Source organism: Gadus morhua, chromosome 14 (assembly GCF_902167405.1).
Source record: "Gadus morhua chromosome 14, gadMor3.0, whole genome shotgun sequence".
Classification (NCBI taxonomy): domain Eukaryota; kingdom Metazoa; phylum Chordata; class Actinopteri; order Gadiformes; family Gadidae; genus Gadus; species Gadus morhua.
The window spans coordinates 23,789,449-23,803,784 of NC_044061.1; the positions used below are offsets into that span (position 1 = coordinate 23,789,449).

General features: G+C 48.5%; 1 protein-coding gene across 3 annotated transcripts in view; it reads left to right on the forward strand.

The window, feature by feature from the left end:
* Positions 1–526: 526 nt before the first annotated feature.
* The window catches only part of insyn1 (inhibitory synaptic factor 1), a 41,767-nt gene continuing 27,957 nt past the window's right edge, over positions 527–14,336 (forward strand). Inside the window, exons 1-3 of one of the 3 annotated variants that reach the window (XM_030378031.1) lie at positions 527–800; positions 1,383–1,467; positions 2,476–4,583. In XM_030378031.1, coding sequence (XP_030233891.1) covers positions 4,440–4,583 — 144 coding nt within the window. In that variant the 5' untranslated portion in view covers positions 527–800; positions 1,383–1,467; positions 2,476–4,439. Of the gene's footprint in view, positions 801–862; positions 1,142–1,206; positions 1,468–2,475; positions 4,584–14,336 lie in introns of those variants that run through there. The other 2 variants (XM_030378030.1, XM_030378029.1) reach the window with 2 other exon arrangements.

The window sequence follows — 14,336 nt, forward strand, 5'->3', positions numbered from 1 at the left end:
GTGTGTTCACATGCGTGTCCGAGTGCGTTTGTGGGCGTGTGTATGTGAATGTGAGTGTGTGTTTGTGCCTGTGTGTATGTTTGTGAATGTGTGTGTGTTTGTGTGTGTGAGTTAATGTGTGTGAGTAAATGTGTGTTTGTGAGAGAAGGTGAATGTGTGTGCATATGTCTATAAGTGTCATTCACATGCATGCAGAATGTCTCTCTGTGTGTGTGTGTGTGTGTGTGTGTGTGTGTGTGTGTGTGTGTGTGTGTGTGTGAGATCCCCTGGCCTATAGCTAGGTAGACAGTGGTTGAGGCAATGCCTACATGTGTTCACACAGTATGCTGTGTGTGTGTGTGTGTGTGTGTGTGTGTGTGTGTGTGTGTGTGTGTGTGTGTGTGTGTGTGTGTCTGTGTGTGTGTGCGTGTGCGTGTGCGTGTGCGTGTGTGTTTGTGTGCGTGTCGGTGCGTGCGTGTGTGTGTGTGTGTTTGCCAGGCGGACAGGAGAGAAGGAGAGGTGTTTGACTGTGGAGGCGCTGAGGCGGCGGCGGCTGGGGGAGAAGGAGAGAGGAGCAGAGTCTGGTATACAGCGTGGATCAGCACAGGCGCTGTGCCTTTAAAGCTCCTGGCCCCGCCTCCCACGGAGCCAAGTGGAGCAGCAGAGTGGTGCTGGCAGGATCCGAGCCCCACGATCAACTCTGGCATCAGCCTCCCTTCAGCAGCGAGCGCAGAGCGGCGAGCGAGGAGGACACCGCCAGGGACGAGGGAAGAGGGAAGAGGACGAGAGAGAGGGAGAGGGACACACACGCACGGGGCCAGGTGGAGGCAGCGTCACACACACACACACACACACACACACAAACACGCACGCACACACGCACACGCGCGCCGAGCAGAACGCACCGGAGAGGGAGACGAGGAGAAGAGGCGAGAGGGGAAGGAGGGGGGAAGAACGGTTGATTAGGGAAAAAATAAAAGCATCAGAGCGAAGGACGGAGCGGCGGCGTTCGGCGGAGTCACATGAGCGGTGCGTCTCGGCCGTCTCCTCCTCCTCCTCCTCCCGTCTGCTCCTGCTTGCCGCTCCCCGCCATGCGGCCCACGCCGGCGGCCGTGACGTGGGCTACCGCGCTCGCAACGACGGCGCCCTCCGCTGAGCCACGGTAGCGACCGACAGCGCTCCCATTCCATCCTCCATCGGCTTCCAGTCCCTCTCCTCCCTCTCCCTCCCTCCCTCCCTCCCTCGCTCGCTCGTTCGCTCTTGCTCACTCACTTTCTCTTTCTGCCTCTCCCCCTCTGTTCCTCTCTCTCTCTCCTCCCTCTCTCTTCTCTCTTTCCATCCCGGCACGGCTCGGATTGACATCAGGGCCATTTATTGTTCTGTCCTCCCCGTCTCCTCCACAGTTTCATGCTCCACTTCCACACCTCCACTGATGAGACGGTGCGATGAAATAAAGCGCCGTTGGAGGAGCAGTAAGCTGTCACGACAGTAAGTAGGGGCGGGAGTCTGCATGTGTGTGTCTGTGATTATTATGTGTGAGAGCAAGTGTGACAGAGAGAACAGCAAGACACTGGAACGGTGGAATGTCAGTGTGTGTGTGTGTGTGCGTGTGTGTGCGTGTTTGTGTGTGTACGTGTGTGTACGTGTGTGTGTGTGTGTGTAACAGATAAATTGAGAGTGCTGAAAATGTAGCAGGTTTTGTGCAGCCTTGATGAGCTATGGACGTAACTACTGCACCTCTCACTAAGAAAAGGTAAGTGAAAGTGTGTTGATGTGTTTATGGTTGTGTGCGTGTATGTGTCCGTCTTTATGTGTGTGTGTGTGTGTCTTTGTATGTGTGCGTGATTGTGCGTGAGCTTTTCTTTATACGTGTGTGTGTGTGTGTGTGTGTGTGTGTGTGTGTGTGTGTGTGTGTGTGTGTGTGTGTGTGTGTGTGTGTGTGTGTGTGTGTGTGTGTGTGTGTGAGTCTGTCTTTATCCGCGTGTGTTTCATGCGTGTGTGTGTTCTCTGTATCGGTGTGTACGGCTGTAGTGCTGTAGGGGGAACGCGCTGTCGGATGGGAGCTCTGCTTCTTGTGATCGTCTCTCTGTCCTCCGTCGTTTCAATTCACTCCAGCCAGAGGCATGGTCCATTCCAACGATAGCAATAGTCACAGGAATGGTATAGATAGGATGCAAGGGGAGAGAGAGAGACAGAGTTAGAGTAGGGGGGGGAGAGAGAGAGAGAGAGAGAGAGAGAGAGAGAGAGAGAGAGAGAGAGAGAGAGAGAGAGAGAGAGAGAGAGAGAAAGAGAGAGAGAGAAAGGGAGAGCAAGAGAGGCGAGAGAGAGAGCAAGAGAGAGAGTGGGAGAGAGAGAAAGGGAGAGCAAGAGAGGCGAGAGAGAGAGCAAGAGAGAGAGAGGTAGTCGAGAGGGAGAGAGAGAGAGAAAGAGAGAGAGAGGTTGAGCCAGAGTGAGTGACGGATTATAAACGAATGCCTTCTCGTCCCATCTGTCCAGGTGCCACATGTGATTGGCCAGCATACACTGTGCAGTAGCGTCGTCCTGGAGGTGGCCGCCAGCTCCGGTTCGCTCGCTGTTTCGTGGTGCCCCTCTGGGAGCCTTTCATGGGATTTATCTTGTCCGGCTGGGCAACGCACGGAGCTCCCCTGCCTCCCCTGAACCGAGTCTACCGAGGAAATATACAGTACACGGATAAGAAGTGAAATAATTAACCAATCACAGTACACGGAGGCAGACTGGGTTCCCTTAGCAACAACTGAAGGAGAGAAGAGAATCCTTTTCTCTTTCTCCTCTCTTTTCTCCTCTCTTTTTCTTTTTTCATCTGGGCACGCCCCTGCGGACCGGCGTGGGCCAGATTCGGGGGGGGGGAGGAGGACGCAAAGACAGGCGGGAAGGACGGACGCTTCCTGCCCTTGTGTAAGAGTAAAGTCCACCCTGGTGATCTGGTGTTTCATCGCCACCATGGTTTGTTATAGAGACACACTCTCGCCAAAAGTTACATCGTTCCAAGTGAGAAGTTGGCGGATCCCGTCCTGTTGAGAGCGGATCCTGTCCTGCTGACAGCGGATCCCTATCTGCCAAGAGTGGATCCCATCCCGCTGAGTGCAGATCCAGTCCAACTTGCAGCGGATCCCGTCCAACCGGGAGGGGATTCAGTCAGACTGGGAGCAGATCCAGTCCAACTGGGAGCGGATCCAGGCCAACTGAGAGCGGATCCAGTCCTATTGAGAGCAGATCCAGTCCTATTGAGAGCAGATCCACTCCTGTGAGCAGATCCAGTCCTGCTGGGAGCGGATCCCGTCCAACTGGGAGCAGATCCCTTCCTGCTGAGAACAGATCCAGTCCTGCTGAGAGTGGATCCCGTCCTGCTGAGAGAAGATCCAGTCCAACTGGGAGCGGATCCAATTCTGCTGAGAGCGGATTCCCTCCTGTGAGCAGATCCAGTCCTGCTGGGAGCAGATCCAGTCCTAGTGGGGCTACTAAGAGAACCCTAGCAGACGTTTGCCTTTCTCCCAGAGGAGACGCACAGAATATTCAGTCATCATTTTCAAGGAAAATGGAAACATTGGGCTGTTCAATTTGATTTGAGACGTTTCTACAGAATCTGGATTTCTCATTATTTGGCTTTTTCCTCAGGAGAGTGGTACACTGGAAAGAGGAGTATTCTTTCATTTTCAGCCCCCCCCCCCCCCCCCAACCCCCACAAGAGAGCGTATTCTTCACCAAAGGTGCTCATTAGAGGACAATGTTTTCCCCACTGACAACCAACAATGTAGAATGTGATCATTCTGCGCTTTAATAAACTGCGTGGAGCTCTATTTTTCTATCTCCTGGCCTGGATATCTCATCTCACGGTATGACGTTCCACTGGACCGAAGCTTGACTCTCTTTGCTTGTGTTTTAGTTTTTTTTACACTAACCCCCACCGTTATGACTGTGTTTAACCAATCCCACAAAAAAAAAGACGATGACCAGGTCTGGTGAGAGAAAGAGTACTTCCATCTAAATATAGGCAAGAATCTTCAACAGCACTTCCTGTGGGGCCGGCCATAACGCACACACTGACGCGAGATGAGTCGGCTCAACGTGACGATGATGTGAGAGCTTCGTCCGTCCTCAAGCCCGTCTGTCCGTCCGTGCGTTCCTCTCTCTGGATTTAATCGTTGAACCTTCCCCCCCCTTCCCATATGCTCCTCTCCTCTTCTTATATGGAAGCATCAAGCAGAGGCTATGGATGTCACAGCGTGAACCCGGGGAGGCAGAGCGGGCTAGGCAAGGTCTTTCGGCTGCCCGGGTGCTTTTTAAGATGTTGAGGCTTCCCAGTGCGCGAGGGGCCCCTGTTCGGATCATTTGCACCGAGGCTCCCTGTGGCCAAAGACATGGACCCCGAGACGGCTCCCCCATGCCCACCTCCTGCTCCTCACCCTGCCGGCCCCTGGCCCCACGTCACGCTGTGAAGGATGTCCCTCAGCAGAGCTCCGGCCCGGGACACCTATGAGAGCCCAAGCCCGCGAGAGCGCATCCGCAGCCACATGAAGATGGTGATCCAACAGCTGGACGGCATTCTCAAAGAGCTCAAGGATGTGGCCAAGGAACTCCGGGAGGTGAGCTTCATTAGCCGGCCAAGATCAGTGGCCTTTTTTGTTCCAGTGGGGGCTGGGGGTTTGGGGAGAGTGAGGGAGGCGAGGGGATTTAAGGTTTTGAAGTGCATGCGCCTCCTCAAGAGAGGGCTGTGCTGAATTAAGTGAAAAAATCATCTCTGAGCCCTGGAAATAATCTTGATTAGGGTTGGGAATACATGAGATCCCCCTTTAAGATTCTCCGGGCTGTCATTCACTTGGTATCAAAGGGCTTCCTTATCGGCGAGCATGCGAGTGTTGTCCATGTCTTCGGCGTCCTCTGAAAGGCTCAGTAGATAAAAGACCTTAATGAAGAGGTATTGAACAGCATGTGCAAAAAAAAGAGATGAAGTCAGTCTGGCAGGAGGTGGGCTTCGCCAAGAAACAGGATGTAGCACTGCATTAGTTATATAACCATTTTGTTCACCTCTGCTGTAGTCCTACTGTATTTTTCTCAACTGCCATGGTAACACACGGAAGTGATTGGAGAGAATGTGTGTCTGTACACACTTCAGTGGAAGATCAACAAAGAAATATCATCTCGGTGTGTGTGTGTGTGTGTGTGTGTGTGTGTGTGTGTGTGTGTGTGTGTGTGTGTGTGTGTGTGTGTGTGTGTGTGTGTGTGTGTGTGTGTAGCTTTACCTGTGTGGTAGGGTTGCAGTTGCAAAAGCATCTGCCCACGAGAGTGTCCGGAACTGCATTTATATAATGGTTGACACAAACAGAGTACATCTGGTTCTGCACTCTGCCTTGTGCGTGAGCGTGTGTGTATGTTTGTGCGTGTGCGTTTCCAGGTTCAAACAGTACACCTCCTGCCTTGTAATAGTACTGAGCTCATCCTGCAGAGATCCACAGCAGAAGTGTAGAAAGACAGACTGATTAACACAACCCCCTCCCTTCTCTTCATGGCCCATCGCGATCACAGAGAATTTGTGGAGTGCTGTGGTTAAGAGTCAACACAGGCCCACACGTGGTTTGCCAGCAGGTGTGTACGACACACGCGTGCACGTTCATAGGTGCGTAGCGCTGCATATGCATGAAGGAAGAACGTACGCGTCTGTGTGTGTGCAAGGGAGTGTGTGTGTATGTGGGGTGGGAGGGGGTGTTCAAGGATTAATCCTGTTTCCTGACTTGCTGTGGAAGGAGGGCTTTAAGCTGACTGTGTAGAGCCATAACTCACCCCACCACCACCACCACCACCACCACCACCACCACCACCACCACCACCACCACCACCACAGCTCCCAACTCCCCCCCCTGCCCACAACACGCCCATCCCTCCCATCTTCTACCATCACACAGCCCGCCCCTTCCCCAGTTCCCTGGCTGGCCAGGGCCGCTCCCCTCCCTTCCTCCCACCCTCCCTCCCTCCTCTCTCGCCTCCTCTCTCCATGCTGTACTCGCACGGGTAGGGAGGTCCAAGGGCAGAGCATCCAGCACTCCCCTTCAGTGGCAGGCCGGGGGAAGCTGACCCGCATGCTGCAGTGATTGATGGTTATATGCTGGCTGCAAGTAAAATAATGCTGGCTGGAGCTATTTATAAAACAAAAACACAGCCTGTAACTCTGCCAGCACCAGCGTCTAACACAGTTCCTCTCCCAGACCCTATTAGTGTTCTCCAGCGAGCGGGGCCTCGGCACCGGATCCCCTTTTTATGCTTTCTCCCCGGGAAGCACAAAAGTCCACGCGGTGAAAAGTGGTAGGAATCAAAAGGAGCCGGCGGTGGCAGGCGCTGAGGTGGTGTCGATATCCTGTAATTAGCTGATCTGTGTGATTGCGGACTGTTCCAACTCGAGATGCCGTAGCGGGGGGGGGGGGGGGGGGGGGACTCACTGTTGTAAGCCGTGATGCGTGACAGCCTAATGTTCCATAAAATCTCTTATTCTTGGCCACATTAATGGAACAGTGTAATAGATAACAACTGTCACATAAATACATGACAAATCGGCCGCACAGATGTAAAAACAACGCATGGAAGGAGTCGCAATGGAACGGGAAGCGGGCTGCGGTTGATCCGGTTGCGTGTGGTGGTGGTGGTTTCTGTAGCGTGTGGCTGGTATTTTCTGGGGAATGGAGCACAGTAATCCATTGGAAGAGATTGGGAGGATTATTACCCATAAAGTCTCTGGGGAACTGGTCTTATTTCGGAGCGCAGCCTGTGGGGTTAAAGCACCACTTTCCAGCCGGGATGAAGGCTTGTGTACCAGCCGATTCACCCTGACACGGGCCAATTTACGCCAAAGTCTTGATGCGGTGGTGGTCACCCCAAAGCACTTTTTGTTTCATTGTTGTTACAAAAGGGGTCATGTTCTTATTTTTCCATCCAACAAAAATTAAGGACAACAAAAAGCACCAGGCAGGGCCAACGGAACTACATTAGAGTCGGCCCGGCTGTAAAGTAACAATGACTTCAATAGTCCTGATGTAAAACGGCTTGCTGACCAACGGAAGTGTCATGATCGCAACAATGCGTTTCCAGCAAAAAACGTACACAAAACCCCAAATTCAGATAAAAAACTGGAATAACGCCTTTGACATGGTAATAATCAGCTTACAGAGTTGGCACATTCGGTCCATATTCCCATAGCCCATTTGTCAAACATTGTCAGCCATTTTGAGACTACAGAAATAACATTACACAAATGCTAATTCCAATAAGTGCCAGGAGGAAGATCTCTCTGCGCTCTCTCATCTGTCCACATCAAAAGAATAATACAACAAGATGTCACGTAATTATTAACATTGAGTGACAGATGCCATTGAAGCTGTAAAAAAAAAAAAAGGTCCAATAGAAGTGAGGTCTATTGGTCCTCAATTCCCTGCTTCGTTGTCACAACTTAACAGCAATGGTTCAGGGAGTTCCATGACCAGCTCAGCCAGCTAAATAGCTAGCTAGTCTTTGGCAGGCTACCTTTGTGCAGCCATCATATCAAGAGACTAAATTTCTGGAGTGCATTTGATTCTATTTAGTCAGTAATCATAACACGCCAATTTCTTCGCAGTGGTACTTTCACCAAACCGTTGCTTCAAAGCGAGCTCTGTGCAGACAGAGTTGAAGCATATACTGGGCAAAATATCTTTGAAGACACAATGACGAGGGATAAATTCACAGTAGTACAGACGCCAAGGACTGCGCAGCATTATTATATTACACTGTAGGAAAAATACTTAGTATTGCTTCTTTGGAGCGTTAAGCTTAAATATTGAAATCAGTCTCTCATGATCCGCTGATTTTGTTGTGTCGCATAGTCCACACCTGAGCAAACATTTATTCCTGTCTTTAGTGGAGGTCTACCTATGTCGATGGTTTGTTATAAGCTGGGATCATGGATAAATGGATAATTTTTATCTAAGGCCTAGATTTCCAGTCAACATTTTCAGTGCTCTCAGGGGATCTTCAAATAATAACAATGACAATAGCAATCTTGGCATTATAATAATTGAGCTTGGGTGTCGTTTTTTTTATAAATATTTGTATTTATACTTTAAATACTTTAAAAAAAAATGTATTACTCGATCGTTATCTTCATCTTTTGGGGTCTTCTCCTAGCCCATTGATGAGTTAAGAGGGGGTTATATATCATAGGACGTCTATGATGATGTACATTGGGGCTCAATATTTGATTCCGGTACCTTTCGGCTGGATATCAAACACCCTCACCACTATATTCGTCCCCATGATCTGATTATGTAGAGACTGATGAATTTAGGAAATTAATGATTCAATATTGTTTTAAAGTTCCAGATGAGAATGAGGAATATTTGGGTGCACATCTGGTCAGTACAATATTCAATGTTGATTGAAATAAACAGGCTCATTTGTGTTGTTTGTGATTCCCTCTTGAACACACCATTACATCCATTGGCAGTTAAACAATTTCTAATCATTTCAAAATCCTTAAGCTGTCTAAATTCTTCATCTGGCTGGCTGCTCAACAAAAAGAGAAACACGCTGAATAAGGTCTGCCACGTTACCCACATTTGTGGTACAAGGAAGCACAAGGTTTTCACAAGGCCAGGGTTTCTTATTCAAGCTTTTCAAAACAACATAAAGATAGCAGTTACTCATTATGGCGAGCTAGTTGCTTGAATCAAACATGACTCTCAGCGCAAAGCCAACGATTGAAAACACATTGAAAAGAGTACAGATTGTGTACATGGCTGTTGCGATGATTGTGTGATTGTGTACAAGATCTAAACCCCGTCATCCACGCATCATGAAACAGCTCCTCCCAATCACAGATACAATCTTCTCTTCAATGTCAAATCCCAAATTTTGCATTTAAGCACACGCACGGTCTCTCGTGAAGACAGCGTGTTTACGGAGAGATGAATCGGGTGGGATCTGGGGGGGTTACGACTCAGATGGTTCGTACGCTGATAGTCGATCTGCTAGGCATCGAAGGCTGGCAGCCGAGGCAGCTGGGAAGGAAGTAATTCATTCTGGTATCATATCAACACTTGCCTCCGCGTTCCGGGAACCACGAACCAGGAGGAGGAGCGCGGACGACGCCACAACAAATACGGCCAAAACACCTGCTACTGATCACCGCACCGAGCACTTTGTGAAAGTATTTTAATAAACAACAACTAATAAAACAGCAAACGGGGAACAGATGGGGAAACACAGCACACATCCCCGCCCCACCCCCAAACTCTGGTTATCAGGGAGACACAAGAGTGGCCAATTGAAGGCAATAAATGAAGCGGAAAGGACAATGAAATAGAGTGAAAAAAATAAAAAATAATGAAACTAGGGGGGATAGGGAAGCACATCTTTGTGTGTGTATGTATATATATATATATATATATATATATATATATATATATATATATATATATATATATATATATACACAGTATATATATTTGGAAGTCAAAGGGTACAGGGAGCCGTTATCCTCTCGAGTGTCGAGTCTTTATGAGGACTCATAACGGGAAGCGCGTCGATGGTCGCAGCGCGTCAACGCTCACGGCTCACAGAGGGATGAGCGCACGCACGCACACGCACGCACACACACACACACACACACACACACACACACACGCACACCCCCCTACACAAACACAGAAAGTCTACCGTCGCCAGCACGGACACAATTAAAGCTTGAAGCACAAAGAGCAATTATCAGTGGCAGGGAACAGTTTGTCCGCGACGCTGGCCTCTATCGCTCAAGTGTGCGACGGGCATGCGGCCGCTGTCTGCGCAATCTCTGCCTCATCCTAGTTGTTCTTTAGCACGGGGCACTCCGCTTCCTGGTCACGCTTAACTCCCTCAACCCCCCGCCCCAGCAGAAGATACAGCGGAAGAGCAGCAGCAGATAAAACCGGGGAATCGTTCAAAGTGCTCCCTTTTTCACGAAGGATTAGAGAGCAAATCCCTCCTTCTTCTTCCATTGACTAGGCTGAATTTTTGGAAAGCCACAATGGGTGTACAAACGCACCGGGTAAGTGAAAGGGGAGAGAGAGAGAGGGTGCCCTTGAGATCCAAAATGGCATATCATACTCAAACTGAATTAAAAAAAACATTGAGACCAATGTGGAGAACGATCTACAAGGTGTTGGACCAGCGGAAGTAGGACCGGCTCTTCTTATCCCTTCGTCTGCCTCTGGAACAAATGGTCCACTTTGGGTGGCATCAGCTTAGCCCACCAATGGATACAGGGAGGAATAATCTTTACTTAAAGTTGCAGCTATTCACAGTCCTCCCAGCAGCTGCGGTTGAGGAAATAGGCTGATTTGGTTTCTATTCACTGCCGAATACCAACTCCGATCCCATTAACCCGGTCTTCAATTCAAGGCATTTGTGCCGAAAGTGATGTCTGGATGTCTGTTATGGAAAACCGCAATGTAAATGATTTGATTAGAAACGCTCTCTCATAGTGCACTTTGATTTCTGAGGCGTGCTTGACTGTGGCATTGTTGGACTTTTGTGGGCCCCAGATAAGCTATCGAAAACCCAGTCGTGTGACGACCGAGCAAGTGAGTGCGTCTTCGGATCTGTTCAGAAACCGGTCAGGTCTGGAGTGAGAACGCACGTCTTAACACTGCCAAATACGGTCGTACCCCCGCTTTGTTTTCATGTGAGATGTGGACCATTGAGGTTCAAATCTCAATTCAAAAGCGAGTATTTCCCTCAATATTTGAATATGGAAAATACATCATTGAATTGCGTGCATGTTTTAAATGCCCATTGGAGAAGTTTTGTTTTAGGGTACATGTTTTTGCACCGTAACCATGTGAACTGAGAAATTCCCCAAAATAATCGCTGAATGCTAAGTGGCTACGCAGGATGCACCAAATATAGCACAATCCAATTATTAAACGCAATTTAATTTTTTTACTATGAATTAATCGCCATCACAGAAGCTCTGTGGGTGGCTGGGATGCCTTCTGTTTTTTATCGTTTTTTTCAGTCGAGTGCTCCCAATCAGAAATAACAATCACTTACAGAGCTGTGACAGAATGGACCATTTCCCAGAAAGCAACCATTTTCACTTGGCTGTCAGTTATCGAACGTTGCCTGCCCAGTCTGCCACAGCCCACTGGTCGCCCCTAGCGATGCCGCCATCGCCAGCGGACCACTTGGAAACCCATTGAGGTCAGATTAAGGGCGGGGTTTGGCCCAGGCTCAAACCTGTAAACACCTCGGAACAGCTTTACCTTCACGTGACCACGGCTCTTAGGGGTTAGCCTAACACTATGATACTCGTAAGGGCATGATTAGACACGATATCAGACACACCTCACCCAATAGGTGCCACTGCGTTATAATCACAATTATAAAGAACTGACAAGTGCCCCCTTGCTGTGTCTGCCAATGTATTCCTCCTTCGGGCTGACGTTTCGTCTGCCGAAAAGAAATCCCTTAATTAAACTCGCTGATGTACCCCTAACGGTGTTTGCACACACGCACACAGAAACGAAAGTCCCCAGCTCCTAGGGACAAATGTATTCCTTTGCAAGTTCAACACCACCACGTCAGATATGCACCTGAGTGGTTGCCTTTAACTCAGCAGAATATACACGCTGTCCACTCGAAAAACTGAATTACACATTCATTATTCCTGGCAGTGGAAAGGCTGATATGTTTTATTTTTTCCTCTTGGTGTAATTATGCCACGGCAGTAGTAGAGTGGGAACGCAGTTGTATTTGTTTTCTGAACCGATATGATAGGAACATTTCTGATCTGCCGTGTTCTCTTCTGGACATTCTGTTCAAAATCTTAAATACATGAAATTATTAATTAGTTGAGGAGAAAATATTTAACGGGCAATTTGATTTGGCCGTCTATAATCCTACCAGTGCACTTGGAAGAGCCCTGAGAAGGGAGAGAAGGAGAGGAGGGAGGGGAGGCATTGTAAAGAGGTAAAGACAACCCCCCCCGCCCCCCCCGCCATCACCAACGTCTAACCTTGAGCGTCGAGGCAGGAAGAAAAGACCACCAGGAAAAGCATTCCCCGGAGTCTCTTTTACCCGGCTCTACGGCTTATTTAGGGAGCGGGCGCGGCGTATCGACTGGCCCATCATGCCTGGAAAACCCACTGGATTATCCGGCCCTCCAAACGTCTGCCTCCCAGCACCATCACACTCAGAACACGCTTTAATGAGGACGTTTGGAGCGAACCAGGCCGAAGGAGTCGGCACATTGGGTTTCCCTCACTGATTTCCCTTTGTTATTAGCTATTATTGTATGAGCTCATTAACGATCATATCAGCTGGTTGAAAAACAAGACAAAATGTGTGCCGCTATTTTTTTTTTTTACACGTTTTACACACACTTTTGGGAGGGTGAAAAGCAGACAAAGAGATTGTCATGCGAATCCTCAAACGGTGAATTCTTAACGTTTTTCGAAAGAAAATGATTGGCAAGAGTTATGCCAAATCTTTTTGGGGAAATGGCAAAAAAGAAAGGACACGGTGAAATAGACGTTGAGAGGAAGAGTGGAGCGGTGGAGGGAAGATGGAGTTAATGGTTCCTACCGCTGCATGCCGCACTGACAGACTGGGCGGAACACTCTAGATCAATTGTTGAAACGGGGCTTGTGGGCGTGTTTAGGATTGCTTGGGTCTATCTGTGCGCTGTGAATAAAACCAGTATGTTGAAGCTAATGGTGTGAGAAATGGCATTCATCTAAGCACACGGTACCCCCCAGAATACAGCTACATCACATTACCGTGTGGGAGCATACGGCACACAGCAGTCAACAGTAGCAAACGCTTGGCAAGTAGGTGTTTCAAATGAGTGTGCAAACGGTAAACGCTGCCGTTCAAATGAATGGGCCTATCCCACATCAGGCTTTGATTTGTCCTTACCCATTCATTGCCTTTGTTCTAAAGAATGGTTTTATTTCGAAGGATGAAGTGCTGTCAAATTTCTATTTTCTTACGATGCCATTTTAATCCTTGAAATTTCTGAAGGTAACCTTGTGAAATACTCGTGGTTTAACAGTCTTGTGCTCAGGACTTTGTGGTCCATTTTCAATGCCTTTGGCTGGCTTAAGCAGTGGGTCTTGACTAGGTATGCAGCATCACCATTGTTTGGTTAATCACCATTTTTGTATATAAGACCATGGTCCGTAATGACATTAAACCAAGCCAGTGTCCCATTGAGTTGGTTGGCCGAAATCATTACATATAACTGTGTCTGGAAAAACATTTGTGTTTAGCAATCGTGATGTATTCTGATCCCAGAAGGGCTCTGTAGCTTTTGACGTAGCTTTTGAAATCAATGACATAACTAATGCCAACCAGGGCCATTTGCAATTTAAATGTAAATAAGGACTTTACGTTATGGTAGCCATAGGATACCATGATATAATTTACTACTCCGTGTCTTACTCGCTCTTGAACAAAACCTGCAATGCCTAAACGGAGCCCAATGAACACTCATCTAGCTAAAAATCTTAAATTCCCAAACTCTCCGTCGACAGTTAAAGTTCAAAGGCTCTCTGATCAAACCAACAAGGAGAGGTTTTTTTCAGACAGGGAGGAATTTGATTGTGAGGCCGTTTCAAGTGGATGACATTATTCTGCATTTATTATATCATAGCACACTGATAAGACAGCAGTAATGCGATCAGAGTAGCCCGATCAGATTTATAAAGGAAACCATACATTTGAGGAAGCGGCCAACACAGTTCTACAAAGAAAGAAGTCTTCACGTTTGCTTCTTGGCTTGTATCTTATCCAGACACTCCCCGTCTGTCCGTCTCTCTCGTCGCTCTCTCGGGCGTTCTCCTGAAATGTCAGTTCATAGTCGGTCACCTGGCTTGGCATGGATGGCTGCCACGTCTGTCATTGTCAAGCTCGTGGCCGTGCACTCTGCAGCGCAGGGCAGGCTAAGTTGAGAGAGGCTCGCGTGAGGGGACAGGGTAATTATTCAGACACGCACTTAAGAGCAGACAGCGACCCAAACATGTCAACAAACTGTTGGGATGATTAATATTCTTTGTCACCTGTGCAGTCACCTGTGTGGCTGCCTGTTTGCACCCACACTCGGCAGAGTATAATATGGCGATGACGCCCAGGCAAATAGAGGGCACTGAGTAAAGACTCGAAAGTAGCAGGGCTCCTATTTATGATAATGTTGGAGCGTCTCTCTCAGTGCATTTTGTTGGACTTGTGATTGGCATTTTGTAATGGTAATTGTAATGGATTTTACACGCATGATTCACCAATCCCAAAAGCTGGCAGGTACTCCAGAACTGCAGACAGTACTACCCAGATGATTGGGC